At 44.5% G+C, this 23,918-nt stretch overlaps 1 protein-coding gene across 4 annotated transcripts in view; it reads right to left on the bottom strand.

The window, feature by feature from the left end:
• Positions 1–23,918, bottom strand: part of PRKN (parkin RBR E3 ubiquitin protein ligase) — a 1,016,620-nt gene that overhangs the window by 633,318 nt on the left and 359,384 nt on the right. For all 4 annotated transcript variants that reach the window (XM_039881217.1, XM_039881221.1, XM_039881234.1 and 1 more), the window contains one exon: positions 4,932–5,053. In XM_039881217.1, coding sequence (XP_039737151.1) covers positions 4,932–5,053 — 122 coding nt within the window. The remainder of the gene's footprint in view (positions 1–4,931; positions 5,054–23,918) is intronic.

Genomic DNA, 23,918 nt, shown 5'->3' on the forward strand with positions numbered 1-23,918 from the left:
TTTAATGAAAACTCTTCATCCCGGGAATGATTTTTAACAGTCATGCCAGCTCTGTGAGTCTTGTGTTTGTATAAATGGGTGCTGGGAAACCTCTGAGAGCTGGAGCTCAGCGCCACACCTGACTACACATCTTGCTTCCCCAGTGGAAGGCTGACTCTTCACCCCTCCGCACTATGATTAAACCACAGGACACACCGGAGAAGGAAACACACCTCCTGGCATTCTAACCTTGACTTTAACAGGACCCAAGGGGGAGGGAGAGGGACGAGCTTCTTTCAGCCTCTTGCTGCTATTTCTTTTTCAAATATGAATTCCGTATCTAATTTCCAGTTACTCTAAAAGCAATGTATGGTCTACATATCTTGGACAACCTTACTTTTCTGCCAACTTTTCAGAAAAAGAGAAAAATAGCTGGGGATATGACTTAGTCAACATTTGACATTCCACACTAATGAGGGAAAAAGTGACAACATTAGTTATTTTAAATTATCCGTTTTATTGTACAAGAACACAATCGGATACATATATGCCTGGGCAAAAGCAACGCCTCTTCTGTGTTCAACTCCGTGTCATTTCCGTGTGGACCTAAGTGGATAATCTTTGCTCTGGCAACTGAAAATTAGATTTTTGCCATGTTTTTTCCATTCAGCCATTGTTCACTATTTTCCAGTGAGCTTTCATTTTTCTAACAGCTAGTTTGGTTGGTGGAAATCCTGATCAAGGGCCATATGCAGTAAAGAAGATAATTTGCTTTGGAGACAGAAAAAAACCTGGAGCACAAGCTGATTCTCAATTTGTCCTCCGGGCAGGCCAAAACTTCAGACATCAGTTTCCCCGTCCTTACCACCATGACAGATATGGCTATTCATCTTCCCTGACAATTTCTCATATCATATTAAATATGAAACATTTAAACAATTAAACCTTAGTGCATTATGTATGAGAGGCGGCTCATTATTGCTGCATGAAAATCTTAAATAGTGTTGATGAAATGTTGGAATTATGAATAAATCCCCAAGACAACAACAAAAAACTAGAAGGTTACCGTTAAGACTCATGAAAGGCATGGGGCTTGGTGCAGAAAAAAAATAAGATTACGTTTTAAAAAAATCACCCATGTGGCTGATTCCAATTTTTCTGCTTGTGTATACAAAGCTCCCTGCAGTTCAGATAAACCACACGTAACTAGTCCACCATAACTAGTCAGCCATCAAAGATCCCATTTCTTCCTTTAAAAAAAAAAAAATTTTCTCCTAACCAGAGAAAACTGTAAGTTGCAGATCCTTATAAATGTCAGGAAAATGAAACCAAATACTTGTCTATTCTCTACAGAAAAACCCATCCTGTTGGCCAAGCTCAGCACTGGCTCCATCATTGCCAAGCTGTAATTTGCAGACTAATAAGAAGTGTGACTGGTCACCTGCTCTGCAGTGACAGAATTTAAAGGTGATACCGAGTGTGTATTCGTTGTTATTAATAAAATATTGAAATGCCTGTCTACTCATTTACTGGGTGCTGGTTATGCTACATCTAGTAAATGTACTAAAAATCTGGATTAAATAATCTTTAAATCATCTTTGAAGACTGACATTTTCCTTAAATTTTATGCCTGTTTGTAAGAGTAGTTTTTGAAATATGTGTTAAGTATAAGGGTTTTAGTTGGATAACAGGACATTGATCACCAGTTTTGTTCAGCAGGCAATCAGTCCTAGAAAAAGCCAGGGCTTTGGAGAAACAGGACTTTTCACTCCTGGTACCAACATTTGTCAACCGTGTATCTTGGGCTCATCGTTTAACCTCATGAGGTCACCTCAATAAACATACTAACAACACAAAACACATTGGATGATAGTATCTACTTTGCAGGTCTGTCATGAGAATTAGAGAAAAATATAAGTACCAGCATATAAGGAAGCACATCAATAAATTGTTTCAAAACGTTAAGTGCTACATTAAATACAATGCCGGCTAGAACTTCTAACGCATGCGGATCTGCTGAATCGATGTGTGCAAGTTCAAGTACAGAAGCCATTCATTCAACACCACGAGCTCCGTGCCCCACTGTGCGCAGAGTTGAGAGTAAACCAGGTAACTGACAAGTTACCTGATCTTAGGAAGCTTACGGACTCTCGAAATATGGATAAATGAACAACTGCAGAGATTTAATGATATCTGTGATAAAGTACATGAAGTTTTGTCCTGTCAGGGGAGAAAAAAATGAGGGGAAAGGACAGATAGCTCTAGAAAGAAAGAGAGGGTTCAACTATGTACAGACCGAAAAATAATGTCGGGGGAATAAAAGTCCGAAGTTAATAGTCTAATGTGGAGCAGCCCTGGGACCTGGCAAAGTCTGGGGTGGCCATGCGATGTGTCTCCGACACGGGGAGGAGGGGGGCCGCTGGGTGGCAGAGGTCGCCCCTCGGAGGGAGGGCGGGTCCAGGTGAGAGCGCGCGGGGGCTGCCTCACAGAGCTCCCCATCGACAGTCTGGGGGTGGGGGTGCTTCTGTGCATGTGACAAATAATAACACCATAACAATAATAATACAGCATTTAAGAGTTCTAAGTATTTATGTTCCAGCTGCCATTACTAAGTACTCTTCATACATTACTAAACCTAACAACAAATAAGAAATAGATACCGTATGCCACGTAACGGATGGCCCCAAGGCGACATAGCTTGGAGGCAATGAATGGGGACTCTAAGCCAGGCAGTCTGGCCCCAGAGTCATCTTTTTAGCTCACACCGTGCAGCTTCGCACCGATACCTTACTCTGGGTGCTTGCTCCATGCCGGGCTCTGCCAAGCGCTTAATACGCCTCACACAGCACCTAGAGCACTCCGGTTTGGTACCTCTAGACGGATGCTGCAGGCTGTTTGTCTTTGTTGTTTGTTTTCTATGTTCCCTCTACAGAACATATTCTTCAATGAGAAATTTCATGTAACGTTCCACATTTACGGTTTCTCTTTATTAGATAAAAGATTGGCCGCATCGAGCCCTCCCTCCACCTCCCCACCCCACACACACACACTCACTAACAAGAGGCAGGAGCAGCCTCCGGTCTGTGGCTTGGCCTCTCCCCCACCCGTAGGCCCCTCCCCGCCACTGCCTACACCTCATTTAACTTTTCAATCACCTGTCTGGTCCCTGGGGAGCAAGTGACCTTCACTGTAAACACATCTGTGTGGTAAAAAAAGAGGGAAACCGTAGCACTTACAAGTGTAGATGGCACAGCACGTTCGAATCCCTAGTCCGCCACTTAATGAGCTCTTATTTTCTTTATCTCTTTAAGACTCTTTTTTTCCCCAATCTAAAATAGAGTGACTAACAGTATGGTACTTAACTCAGAGTGTCATGAAATAATTAAATGCAGTAATCCATGAAAAGAATTCAGCTTGGAGTTCCATGAGAATTGGTTATTGCTCTTCCGATGAGGAACAATTGCAGGCTAAAACTATAAACGGGTCACGTGCGCCGTCTGAAGCAATCGGGGCAGAAGAGTGGGAGGGGCCGTTACTGCACTGGAAAGGCAAGTGGCAGAGGACAGACTCAAGTGGAGGGAAACGTCCTGTGGGACTTTAGGACAGCAGTCCAGTGACATCCCCAGAAAAAGGTCCACGCTGGTGGGTCAGGACATAGGCGCCAGTCCCAGATCTGTCTTCCCGCGTGGATCTGCCTGTGCAGCTGAAATGCGGTATCACCGTGAAATATTTCACAGTGCTCCATTATATCCATTCTACGGACCACCGGCCTAATTTAGGTCCTCTGATGTGTATAAATAGTTTATTAATTAACCTCTGCCTTCAAACTGTCACCAACTTCAATCCCAATGACACATTTTTACAGCACTAATAAATAGTTCTAAACATCATTTCATGCATCGCCCCTGTGTTTGACATATTGCCTTGGTCCCCCATCGCCTGCAAAACAAAATCCAAATTCTCCAGCCATCGCTGGGGCCTGATGTGGTAACGGGGTACTCGCCTACACTTGGGGCCTCGCTCCCCTACAAAGCTCTTTGTCCTTTCGTGTCTCCTTGGTCGTGCTGACCAGAATGAACTCCACGTCCCTACGTGCACGTTCTCGCCCACGTCAAACTTAGCCACATCCTAGACAACCGTTACGTTACAGCTGTGAGCTAGCTGAGTCTATTTTTTATATCGGGGTCAGTAAATCTTTTCTCTAAACAGTCAATATGTCACGTTCTGCAGGCCATCCCTCCTGCGTCCCAACTTCTCAGCCTCGTCCTGGGGCACAGACGACAGGCACAGAGAAGGCTGGGGCCGCGTTCCAGTCGCACTTGGTGATGGTACTGGAATTTCAAACTTACATATAATGTTCACGGGTCACACAATATTATTCTTCCAACGTTTCCCAAACACTTAAAAACCATTACAAAACACCCTTGGCTGGTGGACTGCACAGAAACGAGCCGAGGCCACAGCAGATGGCAGTTTGCTGTTCCGTTTCAAACTGTTCATTGACCCACGGCTTCCTTTCCACCTTTTTACTGAGGAATAACACATTTAGCCACCTAAAGGGCACCAATCTTAGGGGAACAGTCCAGGGACGTTCGTCGTATAGATACAAACTTGTTACCACCACGCAGATCCAGATCCGCTGCACTTCTGACAGCTGAGAAAGCCCCTTCGTGGCTGCTTCTGGAAGTCTAATCTCTTTGAGTCACAGAAGCAAGCTCTCTCTCCCTCTCAGTAGGCCTGCACTAAAGAAATGGGGCAATGGCCCGGGGCCACCTAAACTTTTACAGAGTAGGACATTTTCAAATGAAATGTCAGACACCATTAACCGTGACGACCACATAGAAGAATGTCTGTGTGAGAAACACAGGTGATACCTGATTAGAAACTCCACAGGCCACTCTGGATATGCACGAGCATTTGTCTGGGCCGTCCCTGCCGACGCAAGGCCTTACCTGAGCCAAGGTGAGGGTTGCTTGTCGGCAGGTGCCGCACCGCACCCTGAGCTTTCCTGGCTGCACTGTTTGACAGGGGCCTTTGCAATAGACGTAAAAGCTGTTGTAGGTTGGTCTACCTGCTGGGAATAAAAGAGCAGAGAAAGTAGCCAATCAATGCCGAATCCAAACTGAGACAAATTTTAGAACTGACTTCTCAGGAGCAGCTTGAAACATTAATGGGATAAAGATTCCAACGAGAATACAACATTTTAATTTAGAAAATGTAGTTTTATGCTCAAAAGAGGGAACGTTTGTTCTTCTTGCCAACAGCCCTATGACTTACTCAGCAAAGAAAGCAATCTGTGGTCAAGAAAGGTCGCGAGTGTGTTAGTAACGCTCGGAAATTAAACGCACCCTTTGCGGCTGAAGTTTTTAAAAAGGATGGAAATTTAGAAACCAGCGCTCCTGAATTCTAATTCATGCTTCTGTACACAGTTTTGAAGGCTCCAGATTTTTCCTCTTAAAATCTTATGCAGGTACATGCTAGCCCACATCTAATGACATGAATGACATCGTTCAGTCTCTGGGTTTCTAACAAAGACTTTGCAACACCGGGTCATACACACAAGAGGACGAGAGCCTCAACAGACGCGTGTGCAGAAATGGTGCTTTGCATTTCGTTTGTGTTCTCTGCCTAAACAAATGCCATTCGAATGACACATTTTCAAAAGTAAAAGCTGAGTAAAAATAAAAGAAAAAAACAATTTACAATTAAATATTATCATTAAATATCTCTGATCATTTCTGTCGAATGTCACCAAACGGGATAGTATTATTCCGTAAATGAGGGGAATCTTTCTAAATGGTTTCACACTTTCATGTCTGCAGAGAACTAACTTTATGCAGAAGCACTTACCAGTAAAATAAATGACTTTCTAAATGTCTACATTTCTAAAATTGCTAAATACTTCTTTTAATCCTTAACTTCTCCTGCTGGGTGGGAATTATATGAGGTCTTGGCATAAATTTTGTTCAAAAGTTTACTATTATCATCAAGAGAACTCAGAAATAATACTATTTTTGATCATTATGAGTGAAAACCTTCAGCTTCCCAAATGCATATGGTGCGTTAAAAATAATAAGTACAAATATAATGAGAAAACAAAGAGATCCTAAAGTCTCATGCAGGTCTAATTTACAAAAAGAGCCTCTGTGGACTTATTGAATTGTTGCTTGTTTAGCCATCATTACTAATATTATGGGCGACAGCACTTAGTGAAATGTAAAGCATGATAAATATGTCAAGTTTCATATTTTTATCATTTACTGATGATCTATTTTATAATCATTAGTCTCCAGAGATGGATATTTGGCTTCCAGTGTGAAAAGGTAGATATATCTTTGTATTAATAAGAAACTATGGTTTTCTGACGCTACGAATGTCACATTGTTATTAGCACTATAATAATTACATAACATATATTCTTAAGGTTTTACGTATATCATAAATGCAGCTGATACAACATCTGTCTATTAAAGTTAAAGAAATAGTAATGAGCTGTGCAGCGAGGTGAGCTTGGTGAAGGAGGCAGGAGCTTTTATTGTGAAAATCTTTATCAGCAATATGAACCAAATCGATTTCGCAATTTTTATAACTGTGAAGGTTAAACAATAAGAACAGGAAGAACAAAAGGGAGTAGGAGAAGGCTTACGAGGAGGAGCGAGGCTGCAAAGACTCTTAACACTGTCGAAAGAACGTATTCGCAACAGTTTTCCAGAAGTAACCTGAGCATCTCAGGAAACCGCAGGAAACGAAAGGGCTTCTCTCCCTTAAGGCACTGGCAATGTCTGCAGTATTGTTTCAACTAACGATGTACCGTGGAGACTCTGGAGGCTGGGGAACCCTTCCGCCTCTGTGGGCTTCGACCTTCACTGAGGTCCTTGAGAAGCTGGTCAGAGGATGCTGCATGCCGGTGCCATGCCCAGCAAGCACACAGGATGGCATGCCATCTATTACACGGCGCTTCTCAGAGCCAGCCGCTAACCAGTCTGGGAGAGACCAAGGTCGGGCCGGTCCCAGCTACGGCAAGTTTCAAGCTGTTGGCTCCACGTGGTCCAACAGTCGGCGCTTCCGGTGCATCTTGAGATCCTTTTCCGAGGGTGGCGTCCCCACCTGTTTGGCTCCGTAGCATCCTTGAAAGTTGGCAGCTTCTGTGTCACGCCGAGATCCGAGTGCACGGGGCGAGGATGAGAACACACAACACCCTGAGAATCTGGCCGTGTCCCCATCTGCCTGACTGAAGGTCTGAGGTACAGACCCTCGGATGTGGGACCATAATTCCCAGGGGGAAGGCGAGGCCGTCTATGGGTGACCGGAAAACTCTTCTCCAGGTATAGTTGTCTCCAGTCAAAAACGTGACTCTTCACCCTCTTACTTCTGTTTGGATCTTAAAACCTTTTTTTTCTCCTGTTCTGACCTTTCCGCCCAAAATAGTCAAGGGAACTTGTGGTTGTGTTCATAGAGCTCCCTCTTTCTATTACAATAAGTTTTCAAAACTAGAGAAATATTTCAAAAAAATTTTTTTTCAAATTATATTCCTCACTATAATTCACCAATTGGGAATATTTTGCATAATTTAGTGTACCCTCTCATATACAAATAAATATACACATATACTCCGCATAAATAATTTTTGCATTGAATCATTGGTAATTAAGTTGTAGATATCACAGTACTCATCTCTAAATCCTTGAACATCCTAAAAAAAAAAAAAATGACATTTTCCCCCAAAATTAAACCAAAGAGCTTTTTGAATGATTTGATTATTTCCATAGTTCTCTTCATAGACTAATCAGTTCTTTAAGGACAGTGCAGTCATTTGCCAGCTGTTAAAAGGAATCAAGCCAAAATGTCGGGGATTTTTTAGTCAAAATATGGAAGATTCTTTAGTCACAGGTGATGCTAAGTTAAGCCAAGTCCTCTCACTGCAGAACTTCACAGACTCTTAAGACAGCAAATACAGAGCACAGCACATCCCAACTTCATCTGACCTCAGAAACCTTCCTTTTACTGAGAATTTTGTGAAACTGTATCTCTCTGGGGGAAAAAAAAATGGTAAAATTTTTTTTTAAAAATCCAGAGGAAGGATTCAACCCACTGTGTGGCTTGATCTACAGCAAGGCAAACTGCTAATGTTTATGAACTCAGCTGTATCAAATGCCTCTGAAGAGCCTGCTGACAATCTCTATCCATCAACAAACTAATATGACTATCATACCCTGAGCCGAGAAGCTTAGTCGACTAATGTAACGATTTCACAAAGTAAAGCATATTCGTTTCCTTCCGAAGTTCTTTTTTTCTCTTGAGAGAAGTTAAAAGCACAGTTAGTATTCAGAACCTTTGAAAGTGTGAGTCACTGTTTGTTCAGAGCATCCTCAAGACCTCTCCCTTCCCTAGCATCACAATTCTGTCGTTATCTTTTGTTTTTCTCTCCCACTCTGTCTAGTTAACAAGGTCCTTAGTCAAGTCACCTCTTGTCCCTAATTCGCTTTTCTTGGTCCACAAACTGACAAAAGCGTTAACGATATTCACAACATACCGAGGAAAGCGCCTGCGGAAAAAGAATACTATTTGCTTTAATTCTTGGAAGAGCCAGCATAATTTGGTAGTTTCCGTTTTTCTTTTTAAATAATGAGTTTAAGGCCTGAAGACCCTGTTTTAATAAAACAAATGTATACATAAGAAAAATCATTCTGATTCTGATGAAAACTTCTCATTGACCTCAGAAGTTTTCATCACTGGCTGTCACAGAGAATCGAGGGTTTAATTGCCTGAGTAATTTATTTTCTGGTGGTAGGGAGACAGTAAGATTCAGCATAGTTTATAGGTAGGTAAAAGAGGGTTCATTATGAGCAGACGATAAAACAGCAGAAACACAACTGATGTGAAGTCACGCTTCTCACATGTAAGTACACTAAGTAGAACGACATCCCGGGGAACGTCTGTGGCCATGACGATGCCCCGCATCTGCACGTTGCCCAGACAACAGCCACGCGCCTGCCGAAAATCTGAAACATGGGTACTGAGAAATCGCTTTTTTTTCTTTTTAATTTTAAGTAATTCACTTTTCCATGGCCGTATGTGGGTAGCAGTGACCGAAGTAGACAGGACAGAGAGAATGACTAACACTGAGGTGTCTGGTCCCCTCCCTCTCTCGTCAGAACAGAGGACATTCTCCTGTCACGGAGAAGTACGCCAGCCTGCTAAGCGCACCAACGTGCAAACGACCTTGGATGGAGAGAAGGGCGAAGGCGCTTCGACTCTGAGGCACTGCGACGTGGGGCAGAGAGGGGTGGGGACTTGGGTGCTTTGTCCTGTTAGAGGCAGAACAGGGCTTTTCTCCTATTTCGTCCTCCACGTAACCCTGTACCCTACACCAAGTGGAGCGAGTCATGGTGTGTGGCTAGACAATGACTGCTCACTCCCTGTTCCATCTCCACTGGCATGGTCATCTTTGAAATCGACCCATACATTCGAGGTCCACTTGGAATGGCACTTCCTTTAAGAATTCTTCCCTGATTTCCCCACAAGGATAAGATATCTCCCTAAATAATTACGTCTAAGAGTAGGAAAGTGGTCTTAGAATGTAACCTCAGTCTTGCTTGATGTGTATGAGCTGACTGTGGAATAGACTCATATCCAGACTTCTGAACCTGTGCCCTGACCCTGTGACAGGGACCTAAGGCTTAGAGAATCTTCTCCCCCGACATTTGCCAGACCTCTTGCTGTTAAATCTCTGGGTGGTGGTCTTTTAACCTGTGTTCGATTCCATTTGCTGGAATATATACCTCATGATCCAGGGGCACAGCAAATATAAACCAAATGACAGAAGCAGTTCATCTTTACACCACCCCATCATTCCTTAGATTAACCTCAAACTATTCCTTAGTTCTAGTTTGAACAATGCATGTTGAATGAGTCGAAGGCAGTGCCACGTGAAATCCATCCAGTGTATATCCTCAGAATCATCTCTTCTGCGTGACACCTTGCTTTGGGTCATCAAAAGGATAAGGATCATGCCCACTCCAACCTAAAGCAAGTTTCTGATAAAAGAAAAAACTCTGCCTCAGATTTGTTATCTACTTGCGCTATCTTTTTTTATTGTTACAACCTCCCCGTATGTAACACTGCGCCCCGTTTCATATGTTCCAAATTGCCAGTGCAATTCCTCGATCTGCACAAACACTCGGTAAATATTTGCTAAGTCAAGAGATTAGCAAGTATGAGGGCAAAATTTATATGAAATAGAATGTATCCCTTGTTACTGAATATTTAGAACATCTTTCCACCAGCCAAACGTGCTAAACTAACTTCACACATTCTTCAAAATATTGGCATATCATATTAGAAATCAATAACGTTAATGCTATCTTAAGATCACACACACACAAAAACACAACTAGTAAATAAAAGAAAAACCAAAAAAAAAGAATACTGCTAAAAATTTTATGTAGGACTATGGATAAGTAAATGTTAAGTGGGAAAAAACTGAATTCTGAAAATTTCCAAGTAGAACTACTCTAAAGGGGGCAGTTATTACACATAAACGCTTATTTCCACCCTTAGCCAATGGGTTATTACAGCCCACTGAATCCAGCTACACTAGTCCACGCTTTTAACGAGCCATGGTCTTAGCTCCTGCAGAGTAACCGAGGTAATGCTGTATCGTAAACAACTCCCAATATATAACCATTCATCCACTGCATGCACTTTTAAAACGTATTTAGCAATCCCTAAGGAGACTCAACCCTCAAAGCTTATAACTTAATTCTCGATTTTTGTGCTAGGGGTTTTAATGAATGGTTCTGCACAATAATGTCATCATCTGGTGAGGGAAAAACTACTGATTAATGCTAATGCCTTTGCCTTTTGTTTAAATATATATATATATATGTATATATATAGTTGCTATTGTTGTTGCCAATTTATTTTTTCATTATTCATTTTGAAAGTAATAACCAAACATCCTGTGCCAAGACAAAACTATAGAGCGAAGCGTAATTTAAGGATTAATTCTAAATAAACAACCGTGTTCAAAGCCAACCGGGGTTAGTCCAGCTGCTTATTCTTCCCAGAAACGGTCACAGCAGGGCGGGTAAGTTGGGTGCCGGAAAAGTCCCACACAGCTCTTCGAAACGCTGAGCGAACGTCCACGACTCAAAATTAGGTGAAGAACTATCGACACGACAGATAACTGTGTGCCATGTCCTCAGAGCAGAGTCTTTAGAGCCCGGGGTGTGTGCGCCCAGGTCAAACCCCGACTTTGCCGTGTCGCCCTCGGTAAATCATGTGACCCTCCGTGCAAAAATGGAGCTGATAATAGTACCTAACTCACAGGCCATTGTGAGGATTTAAAAAAGAGCACGGTAGGCGAGCCACGTGGCAGCGTCTGACACATAGCGGATGTTCAATCCACATCAGCTACTCTCAGCTGCCGTCAAATATTGACAACTCGCGTTCCTCGCGAGCACTCACACCTGTGAGGACTGAGTGCTCCTGCTTCTTTGGGCAGCCGCCACCCTGCTTTTGGAAATGTGGCGTCTTACAGAACTATCTCCACGTGAACCTAACGACGTCTTTGGAAATAGCTGAGGTATAATTCCTTTTACAAATTGCTTCAAACTCCACCGAATCCTTTATGATATTTAATATTATAAAACGTAAACCGTGAGGAAGAAAATCTATAAGTTGCCTTAAAGTTTACTAAAATCATATTTCTTTCAATGAATGACTTTTATTATTATGAAAGAGAGAAAGATGGATTACGGAAAAATTAGGAATGGAAATAGTAAACCATGACGTGGACATAGTCTAGCGGATAACAGTTTCGAGCTGGCTAACGCATATGAAAAAAGAAAGTATTTCCGAAGTCAAAACAGTTTGGTTTTGTGTGTTTGTAAGATGGCATTGAAGGAGATTCAAAATGGATCCCAGAATCTCATGTCAGTGGCAGACTTGCTCGCATTAGTCCTTATTCTAAACACGGTCAAGTAAGACACTCGCTCCAAGAGGCGTCCCCCAAGAAGCCACAGGGTAGGCAGACGTTTGAACATCGGTTTCTCTGGTTACAAAGCATGTACTTTCCCCCTCAACCGCGTGACAATAACCTTGACTCGGAAGGTGGCTTTACTCGGTGCCGTAGGGGACTGATTCTGCGGTTGCTAGAAAGTGGCACTTGAACACAGGTTGGCAATTAGGGACCGCTGCCAGCAATCACTGGCTGCGGCAGCATCAGCCTCACCGCCCTGTGTGCCTCCTTCAATCAGCGCTAAAGCTTTCGTGGAAATTTCCATTACCGTGTCACGGCACTGGCACTCAGCAAGAGCGTGCAGAGGCAGCGATTATCAATTAGGAAAAATAAGTCGCATTTTTAAGGGTTAGCGCATATTCTAAAATGGGACATTATGCCAAGAAATGATCGTCCAGGTCATGACCTTAGGGTTAACAGGATGTCTTATTTATTTTTAGGGAAGTGATGCTTTGCTTGCTGTTATACAAGTAATTGTAAAAATCTCCTTATTTTAACTGTTCTAAGTGTTAGAGCCTGTTAAGTGAACGCTTGGGGGGTTGGCATCAATCAGAGAATACAGCAAGCGAGCTGGGTACCCCTCACCCCCACATTCCTCATCTTCTTTAATTGACAGCAGCCTACATAATCAGTTTGTTACACATATTTGATTTAAGTATATTTCCAATCTTCACTGCTACCATGAAATAGTCTTACAAAGTCAAGTACCCTATTTTGCCTGTACCAAAAGATAAGACAAAACGTACAACCTTAATAAATCTGATCTTTTCCAGCATTGATTTCAAAAAGTCCTTGGTGGTAATTGAGGTTCATAAAAATCTCTACTACTCATTAAAACACGAGAAGAATTCTTTTTCTTCGGCGACACTGTGATTAGTTAGGAATGTGCAGTGATGTCACCGTGCTGAAGGGGAAGGATCGACTCACTGCCTGCTCTGAGTCCAGGCGGGTAAGACCGTGAGTCGCGTATGCTCCTAAAGCGGCCGAGCATCACTCTGGCTGAGACGCTCTGCGCTGGTGTTCCAGGACCACGAATGCTCAGCAGAAAGGCCTCTTGGTCACAGGTCCTGGCTCAGCTTGGGAGCCACCTCTCCCCCTGCGAGCATAATGTCACTGTCACACCGAAGCACCTCATCTGCGGTAGCTTCACTATCTAGGTCAGAGTCTAAGCTCCTAAAGGCAGGGAAATGTGACACGTGTTTCGCTTCTGTGCCCCACCCCCGCCTCTGACCCAGGAGAGTGCTGACCACGTGTCCGTGGTGGACACTGATCCCACTGGGAAACCAGGGAGATAGGCGAGCTCATTTTAACTCAATGCTGGAAGTATGGGAGAGTCGAGGTCCGTGTCGCAGGTACAGTAATGTCTGCGCCACCGCCTGACGCTGCCGTGGCCCCAAGAAGAAAAACTTCTTGCTTTTAGAATGCTACAGAATCAGAGGCCAGCATGTAGTCCTCACCACCTCTAAAAAAGGAAAACTAAACTTGGAGAAATTTAGGAGGGGGAAAAAAATTACTTATTAGCAATCGATAGGAAAAAAATAAATACATTTATAATTTTTAAGGAAACACCTAGCTTCCTGAACTTTTGTAAATCATGTCTGCCTAAAGAGTCAGCTTGGTCGGGGGCGGCGGGGGAGGGAGACCCGTGGAGGTGGAGGGAGCGAGGCGGACGGCTGTGAAGAACCCGTCGAGATGCCATCCGTCAATAAAGTCAACAACAGACACTGATGCCAATCTCCGTGTGTGCGTGACATGCTAGTAAGATGTGAGAAAATCGTAAAACCACAAGAAGCCTCCCTTTACCAGCTTTAAAATCCAATATTAACTCTGACATGAGTTCGTATATCCCTTCAGAGGTATTTAACAAATGCGTACACGGCATGGGGGGATCCTGGTATTCCGAGAATAGTGAAGAATATGCCCAAAGAATGCGGTAAGATATAGACTTCTAACATAGCCTTTTATCTCGCAGGTTCTTTGATTTCTGATTTCTGAAATGATCCAGCTGCGTATTCTCCCAGTTCTAATTCTATCTAGGTGCATCTACTCCCACTTCTGGGGTCCCTGAGGCCTCAGGACAGGGCTTGGGGGTACGGGGGTTGGAGGTGGCATCCCTCCGTGGTCCCTGTGCTGTCTCAGACCATCTTTAGCACCCAAAGTCCACCCAAGGCTCTCTCTTCCTCTATTCCCCTCTCCTCTCGAGCAAGAAACTTCCAGATTGCTTAGAGAATCATCTTCTAAAAGCGCGCTGGAAAATCTGCTTAAAAACAAACAAAAAAAGGTCCTAGGTTTCGTTCACCTATAGCAGCCTTTTTTTACTGAAGCGGGACGACATGACATCCGGGGTCCCTGGGTGAGAGCCCGAAGGAGCACTGGGCAGGAGATATGTTAATAAATTTAAAGTATTGGTCCCATCTTTGGAAAACTTTTCATTTACACGTTGTGTTTTACTACCAAATAAATATATATTGTTTTCTTACAGAAATATTTTAAATTACTTACATCATCAATAATGATGGTCCTGAATATGTCCTGGTTCATTCAGGTGCTAACAATAATCACAAAAATGGCCTCTCACAGCTCAAATTCTTTATCGTCGCCCTTCATGGTTTTTGTTTTTTTGTTTGTTTGTTTTTTATCCCAGCCAACCTTTCCAAACTTAACCACCCTAAACAGTAATGAAACCAAAACACTCGCAATTTCCATGCAGTGCATCCTCAGGCCTCCGCACCGCCTCTGGCCTAGGGCCATCGCCTCCACCAGAAGGTCCCACCCACCTTTACAGTGTGCACCGAGGCTCCAACGTTACCTGTGTTCTCGAGGGGGTCCGGTTCACGGGGCTTGTTTGTGTGATTAGGTTTACGGTAACTGCTTCTTCGTGGGACCACAGTTTTCTAAGAAGGCCCATGACTATTTCCCCTTTATGTCCCAGAGCTCGGCAAACTGCTCGGGGGAATCAGCAGCGCTCATCCTAGTGACTGGCTCACAGGAGGGACGCAAAAGACACTAAATGAGCAAAAATTATTCGCTGAGATCTTTCACTTTTCTTGAAACGTTCAGCTTCAGGGCTCTGTCGGTCCCGCGGACCTGGCCACTGATGGGCATCGGGCCTCCATCAGTGCGCGCCCCTCCCGCTGCCTTCTTCACACCTGGGAGCCATCACCTGTGGCGTAACAGCCCTCGACCCTGATTACATCCGCGCAGCCACAAGCCAGAGAAACATCTCGATTTGCTAAATAACTGTGTATATTAGAAATGCCTAAGAAAGTTGTCCGAAGAACTTTAGCGTTTCAGAGTTTTCATTCTACTGTTATAAATGAAATTTCACCAAGAACCATAAACACAGATAAAACCTTTTTTAAGCAGCAGCGTCACCGACACCACTATTAAGCCAGCTCCTCAAGACTTCCTGTGCAGTCCCGACACCGGCACCTCCTAGAACAGCTACAAGAAACAGTTCATTTGCTCTACCTTCTGAAATGCGCGATGTCATCAGCTGCACCGTGGTCTGCCGTGTAGGCCAGGCGGTCGCATTGCAGCAGGTGTGCCTACCTGTACAGGTGCTGCCTATATCGTCTCTCCTCCTCTTCTCGCCCGGACTGCAGAAATTTCCTTACAGGTCAGCCTGCCTTTCTACTCTCCCGTACCTATCGATTCTCCAAGTTGCTTTCAGATGAACCGCCCTAAAGTAAACCTTTGGTCCTCTCGTTCTCCTTCAATGTCTCCACCTGAATCAGATTCAAACACCCGTGCTGAATAAACTTAGCATCTCCACTGCCTGCGTGCAGCTGACGCTTCCATCCTCACCGGCCCCGACTCCTCTCTGTGCTCAGGCCGACCTGAGCCCTCACGTGACACACCCTTTCCTACCTGTCAGCATAATTATCTGAAACTTGGAAATAAGGCAAAGATATGTGGGTGGCGGTCCTTTCTATATCATTCACTGTATGGCAGAGCCATTGATGGTGTCGGAGTGCCGTCCACGTGGGCGGGCTGCTGGAGCAATATGACGTGTGTGTGTGTGTGTGTGTGTGTGTGTGTGTGTGTGTGTGTGTATACACACATATATATGCATGGGGGAGGGGAGAGAGGGAGAGAGAGGGAGGTGGGCACCTAATTTATCAAGTGCTCTTTCAATTGGTCATAGTATCTCATTATGTCCCTCACTTATCAGTGGATTAAATAAACCATTTTATACATGCTCACGTTATCTTTGCTTGAGTCATGACTTGGCCTTCTGTAAACTGACTTCAGCGCCTTATTTTGCGGGGGAGAAGATCGTAAAAGGCCCGGCAGGGGCTGTCTCTGAATAAGTGTGCAGTACCCATTCACCTTTACTCCTTCCCCTCCGAACATCAAAAAATGCATCATTTCCACCTGTTTCTACATGCCCTAAATCCCTTCTCCCCCAGTCTTTCTCGGCTCAGACATACCACCTCCTCCAGGAAGTCTTAACTGATTTATCTATTAAATGCAAATCCTCTGCCCTGAATTCCCATTACACTTTATTTACGTTTTTCTCCAGGTACTCAAATCACTTTCTATCCCACTGTGTCCCGTAGATATATTTATCAGCCCTGTTAGACTTTATATTTTTAAGGGCGGAGACGTTTCACGGCAGTCTCCCCGTGCCAGTGAATAAATAATGGCAAATATGTGCACAGAGTCCACCAACCAGACTAACCCCGCAGCATGAGAAAGTCTTCGAGCTGGCAAAAGATAAAATCGCAATAAACTGACCCTCAAATAACTTAATCTCTGTGACAATATAATGAGGAATGTTCTTCCAGACCCATTAAAATGACATGCAGGTTGACAATTATTTTTGCAGTGTCAAAATTCTGAAAACGAAATGTTTCTCAGCTTCTGCTATTTGGCAATGCTAAATGAATGTTGTCAAAAGATTAAATATAAATTGGTTATAAATCTTCATTTAACTGCAGCATGTAGGGAAAGCTACATCACAGCACCCATGTTTCTGTCGGCATTAAGAAAATGAACAGTCTCATTTTAATAGCATTATGACTATTGAAATTATTGTTTATTCTGGGCAATAGGCTTGGGTTTTGAGGACGACGCCATTGACAGTCATCACTGAATACATGAGCAAGGCGGACGACCCTGTGGGCAGCGAACTAGCCCTTCTGGACTCCGAGTGGACAGAACAGGCTCCTCCTGAGAGCTGCAGCCACCATTTGTGGGGTGTGCTGTCCTTGTCTAACAGGTACTCCCACTTTGCTAACCAGATTTTCCAAACCGATTGAAGACTCGGACTTCAGAACTGTCCGCTTTAAAGCCAGTTTGCCTGACTTTTCAGGCAATGACCTGTGTGTGTTTTGATCGCCCATCCAAACCCCCCCACGGCTGGGATGCGATCTAGCTATAACTTTGCAAATGGTCTCTCTCAAGTCCCACTGTCATCCTTTAACTTTGAAGTCACCCTGTCATGCAGCCAGGAGAGCTTGATGAACATTCTCTCACTCACCCATCGAGCTACTCGTCACTGAACGGTGAGGCCAGGTTGCATTACGATAATTGTAAGAGTCATTACAGTATTGCATTATGATAATTGTAAGAGTCAGCAAAATCTTACTTAAAAATAAAACTCTTCTTTTGGTTATGTACCTTGACTTTGGGAAGACCGTTTCGGAGCATAAAATAAGGGCTTTGGAAAAAATGAATGCTTCAATAATTTAAAAAAAGAACTTAATATGTTAAAGTCGAATTGCAATAATCATCTTGACATAGGAATTATACCAGGAGAAGCCTGCAATAGACTCAATTCATATATAAATAAATACAGATGATAGATGGATAGATAGATAAACAGATGATAGAGATATAGATAGTAGATGGATAGAGATATAGATAGATAATAGATAGATGATAGATGATTGATAGATGATAGACAGACAGACAGACAGCTAGATTTCTCTGTAGCCTCTAAAAGGAGGAAGGCGAGGATGTGGCCGGAGGAGAATGTCACGAAAGGCCACATGATCCACCGAGGCAAAAAAGGTAGCAGAGAGGAAGCCACAGAGAAAAAGAGGGGTGAAGAGAACTGTTCGGGAGAGAAGAGCCGGTGAACAGTGGAAGGGGAAGATGGACCCCGAGATGTGCAGCTTCATGAAATAACATTCTCCGACCCCGTGACCTCTCGGAACGCGGCTATGTAATCCCCATGCTCTGTACTCACTCGTGTGACACACATGGGGCTATTGGCTCTTTTGGGGGGGAGGTGGGGTGCTATTGGCTCTTGCCCTGCTCTCCACCGGGTGCATAAACCGGGCCATCATTCATTCCCCTGCAGCCGTCCTCTCGCGTCCACTGATTCATCTCCCTCTGTGTGGGAGGGGAGGCGGGCACAGAACAGCCAGCACGAACATATCCGCATAGTCTCGTTCCCTTCCCTCAAGTTACACACTGTGAGTTCTCGGGCTTGGTCTCCTAACTTTGAACGAAAACGACTATTAATAAATACATCGATTAGAGGAGTATTTAAATTTCCACGGAGAAGAACAATTACTTTTAGCTCAAGAAAAAAAACAAAAAAACAAAAAAACACTATCATGGCATGGAAAGGCCCAGCAAGGAAGGAGACAGAGAGGACGTGGGGTGGAATCCCTGCACGATCCTTGGCGAAGGAAACAGGCAGTCTCGGTATCATCGGAATGTAAAGGCACCCACGCAGCTCAAACTCAGCGTTCCACCCTGGGGTGATTTAGAGAACTGACAGATGGTGTCAAAGCCACAGCCACCCAGACGAAGGACCGCCACCGTAAACTTCAAGAGTCCCTAGAAGTCCTTTCTGGAGAGTGGCATGATCACGATTGGAGGTGCTTTCCAGAACAGCGAGCAGCTCTGCCTCGCATCCCGGCAGACACCCCGTGGAGCAGGCCACCTGCGGGGAGGCCTGTCCCTTGCTGGGGGCACAAAGGCGGGTCCGCGTGTGGAACCACGCCACAGGGGACCCAAGGCTGGAGTGGACGATGCTCTCTAAATGCTCCTTAGTATGGCTTGTCCACCTGCTGGAAGGGGCCACAGGACATGGAGTCACAAAGTCAGGAGGCTGCTGGGACCCATTTCTCTAGCCCACAGTCCAGGTCGTGAGGCAGAGGCCAGAACCCCGGGGTGAGTGTCTGTCTACAGCCCTGGGGAGGACTGTGGCTGGGGAGCAGGACGAGCCTGCTCTGGAGAGACTCCTGGCAGATCCACGTGTCTGGGCGTGGGGCCTGGAAACTGGTCATTTTTTCAGCTTCAGTTGGTTGTCAGTTTTGAAGCTCGCCAGGTAATTCTGGAGCACAGCAAGGTGTGGAAACCATCCATAAAAAAACTCGTGAGATTCAGAGGTCAGCTGAGTGGACAGAAAAGAATCGTCCCAGGAGGATGCATGGGGTCCCTCTGAGAAGATGCTGGGACGCTAAGGACAAAGCCCCTGTGGGGGACCTTGTGCTGCAGGTCATCTGTGTGACGCTCAGGGTCGCCCCTCTTGCTCACCCAGAAAGGTCACCATCTCATCTGCCGTCCGTCTCCCTACACCAGCCCATATGCTTCTCTACTCAGACAATTCTTTAAAAGTCAGTGAAAGAGTCATCTGATCTTTACAGAAACTTGCCCATAAAATCCACGCCAACCTGGTCGACTCAGGGATCCATAAAATATCCCTTTATCTAACAACTGCATAGGCAACAACCATGCTGTTTGGTAAAAATAATAAAAAAATAACTGCCGTTTGCTTTTTAGCTCCTCAGTTTCCTGTACTGTTCATGGCTGGATGTGTTTCATTTCTAAATTGAAATGCATATTGCGAAATCTGGACAAATGGATCTTTGCGAAGATACTGTGTGGCTTCTGCCAGGGATGTTTTCATTAAGGATGATCAGGAAAAGGCAACGGTAGGTATAAAATGCATTCAAGTCTTAAAATAAAGATGAAGAAACATGTGCATCATTCGACTATGCTTCCTAGCGTGGAGGAAAAAAGCATATCTAGGAAGATGTCCTTTCTACTTCCTTTCACAAATGGAGACTTACAATTAAACTTCTGTTTAGATTGCCGGCATTTCCTGGCTCTGATGCTTTGGCCAGGAAGTAATTACATTTTAAACATCAAGTGGCACCTGCAGTGGAGGTATGCCATGAAAACAGCAATAAATGTCACTGACCTGCAAGAAACACATGCCACTGTGGTTACTTTTTTACAACTGCTTCTTTGTGTGAAAATTAACAATAAAAACCTATAGTTCTCAGTTGTCGACTTTGCGATCTTGGCTTATAACACAAGTATGAGAGTCCGGCATCTAAATGTCCTTTATTTTATACTTCTTAATACTCTTTGATGACACCCTCTGTTGCTATCGTATACCATTTATTGAGCACCTGCTACTGTGCCTGCCTGATGTCAGATTCTGTTAAAGATCATGAGAAGTTTCTATTTGTTTCATGGGTTTTACAGATGAAAACTCAGTTGCAGAAATGCAGTCTCTCTGGAGTTACGTGGCTTTGTCAATGTTGTTTATTTAAATCCGACTCACTGATCCCCGTACCCTTGTGCCCAGTTTTTGGAAGTTAGATTTGGTGCTCGAAAGGCAGTCTCTCTAATAAAACAAAATCGAACTGAAAAACTGGAAGGGGTGAGCATCAGCAATTGATATAATGTCGCATTTAGGAAAAACTGGATTCAAATGCCAATTGGACAATTGACACCTGCATGATTTGGGACAGGGATTTAAATCTTTCTGAGCCTCGGTTTCTTTATCTAGAAAATGGAGATAATACATTCCTCAAATGATCGCCGAGAACAATAAATAAGAGGAAATATTTAATGCCTGGCATGTGTTCCCAAGTCTCCTGAGTAAGGATGGCCAGGGACGAGGCCGGCTGGGCCACAGAGCATGAGGAAAGCTCTCTACATAAAGGTGAAGAAATGACTAAACCTGTCACAGGTAAAAAGCCACAGTGCAGGGTAAGAGGGTAGGAAGTACAAGTAGGTGGGCACAGCAGAGAACACAGTCCCAACGGGTCCAGAATGGCCCAGTGCAGCAAGGTGGGGCAGAGCAGACCATCCGCCATCCTTGGGTTGTGGGGGGAGCGGGGCAGAGGGGACTCAAGAGGCAGCACTCATCAACGCTCATCAAACGCCCGAACCTGTTCAGAGCCACGGACCTCAGCGGGGACTTCTTGTGAAAGGGGCAGAAACAGGCACGGGGAGACTAAGTCCCCAATAAATGCTAAACGTCTTCATCTCACCCTTGTCTTGAAACGAGGTGCAACGTGAATGTATTCATAGACAGCATCTACCCCTAAAACAGCCCATATTGTTTGCTCAGCTGCCCATGCTTGTGTTGGGGCTTATTTCCAAAGAGTCAGACGCGTAAAGAAAGAAGACAAGGAAAATCTAACGAATCTGAGCATCCTCCCTCATTATGTCAGAACGCATTGGTATACAAGTTCATCCTTGCTGGCCTAGTTTCTTTTTTAAGAATCTAATGTACAAATAATGCATATTCTGCCTGTGTTTCTTCCTGGGATGTTTATTTATTGAGTGAGGACTGATTTCTTTTCTTCTTTGTTCCTTTCCTTCTTCCTCACCCCCAGGGCCCAGCTTGGCATCTCGCACTTTGCTGTGCATCGAAAACATTGAATTGGCAGCAAAATGAAATAGACTGCCTTCATTTTGCCGGCGTAGCCTTCCGAATCTGTGTATTTCTTTGACGGTAGCTTGGCTGATGACTAAAGGGTGTCAAGCTACAAAGAATAGCATGGCATTCCTGAGTCCCTGGTGTTTGATTGTGACTGCTGTCTTATACCCAATGAGTGCACCTCACTCACTAGTTTTGGATTCTCATTGGATCAGGAGCAGCACCGGAAACTCCACCCACGGCCACGGCACAGGGTCATGGCCAGAGCTTAGCACAACTGCTCCAGATTTTTCAGTCCAACGCATCAGTCTCACGAACCATGATTTGTGCGCGCCCGGCATTCTTTCATTTCTACAGTTAAGACCACTGGAAATATATGAAGCGTACAGCACAATGCTCATGGGACAGGAGAAAGAAAATGCCAACGTATTTCTGCACTGGCTTTTGAGATGCAAAGTCAGATGAAGCTCAGAAAGTTCTGAAAGAGGTAGTAACAAATGCTAATGAAGGGGGAATTGTAAAATAACGAGTATTCGCTTTATCGTTTTGATACGTCGGACTGACACTGGCATACCTCCTAAAAAGAAAGACTTTTCAGAGAGATCATCAGAATGTGAAAGCATAGAGGATTCTGGCGCTGGCTCCGTTGCGCACAGTCGACTCTAACTCAGTGAGACACGTGCGTGTTTGAGGAGGTGATGTACGTGACGGCCAAGAGAAGGGCAGAGTTTGTGGGGGCGTTTTAGGGTCAAGGAGACCTTGGTTTGAATCCCAGCCTTTCAGTCTTAAAACCTTGGACCATATGGGAGGCATAAGTTTTGGGCAGTCTCCAAGACTTGGGCCCCGGTATACACGCCCTGTACGATCCTCTCTCCTTCGGTGTCGGTGGGACTTGTGAAAAGGGTCAGATGCCACTCCCATTATTAGCTTCCTTTATATGGCAAAGGCGAAAGGGTTTTGCAGATATACAGAAGGTCCCAATTAGTGGGTTTGGGTTAACCAAAAGGGAGGAGCCCTGGGTGAGCCTGACCTAATCAGGGGACTCCCTCGACAAGGACCGAGGCCTTCGTTGAATGAAAGGGAGAGTCTCCTGCTGGCTTTGAAGAAGTGAGCCCCCTGTTGTAAATGTCCACAAGAGGGTCACACGGTGGGCACTGCAGGGGTCTCTGAGAGCTGAAAGAAACCCTGGCTGACTGCCAGCAAAAAAGCAGAGACCCCAGCCTTCCGACTGCGGGACCTGATTGTGTCAACAGCCACGTGAGCCTGGAAGACACGCTGACACTCTAGGAAGGGAGGCCTCGATCGCAGCCTGCGAGGCCCTGAGCAGAGGGCCCGGTGAAGCCCAGACCCCTGACCCACAGAAGCAGTGAGGCCCTAAGTGGGTGCTGTCTGAAGCCACTGAGTTTAACACAATGAATAAGACAGAGACAGGCAAGATGTTTATGTGACCTGCCCAAGCAAAGGTTCATGGTTTTCATATGCGTAAACGGAGGTCATAACAGAAGGTCGCTGTCATTAAGCGACACTCTCAGCACATACGGGGCATATAGTGAGAGCTCAGAGAAGGCAGTCGATGGTAACAGTAGCACTACTAGTAGCACTATTATGGTGATGGCATGAACCGCAGTGATTGTGAGACGTTGGAACACTGAGCTATGCCTGGAAAGGAAAGAATGCAGGAATCAGGATGGACAATACAGCTATGTCCCACAGGCTTGCATTTGACTAAATTAAATCAACATACCATTAAATCTATCAATATCCACACATATGTCTATATTGGCTTGCACACACACACACACACACACACACGCACACACACTGCTCCTGTTGTTCCTGGTCTACTAATACACTACATTCTTTCAACTCTGTGTGTCTGCTTGTTCCCACTGAAATGCCCTTCCTCGCCTCTGCCCGTACAATCTATTCATTTTCCAAAGCAAGCCCGAGATTATACGGCATCTATAATATCTGAGAACTGTTTTAGTCACTTCATAAATATCACCTGATTCAATAACAATTATATGAAATAGATATTACTGTTATCCTTTCTTATCCTTCTTAAAAGATAGGGAATGAAGGCCCATTCAGACGAATTTGCCCACGTTCGCAGCGCAGAGCAGAGCAGGGTTTGAATTTAGGCAGCTCTCAACCATTGCAGCGAGCCTCAAGTTGATGGACTCCTTTGTAAACTCCATATCCTACTGGAATGTTTTTCCCTATTCCGAGATGTTATATTAGGGTAGGCTCTAATATAACATATCGGAATAGGGAAAA

Source organism: Pteropus medius, unplaced genomic scaffold (assembly GCF_902729225.1).
Source record: "Pteropus medius unplaced genomic scaffold, Ma_sr-lr_union100, whole genome shotgun sequence".
Lineage (NCBI taxonomy): Eukaryota > Metazoa > Chordata > Mammalia > Chiroptera > Pteropodidae > Pteropus > Pteropus medius.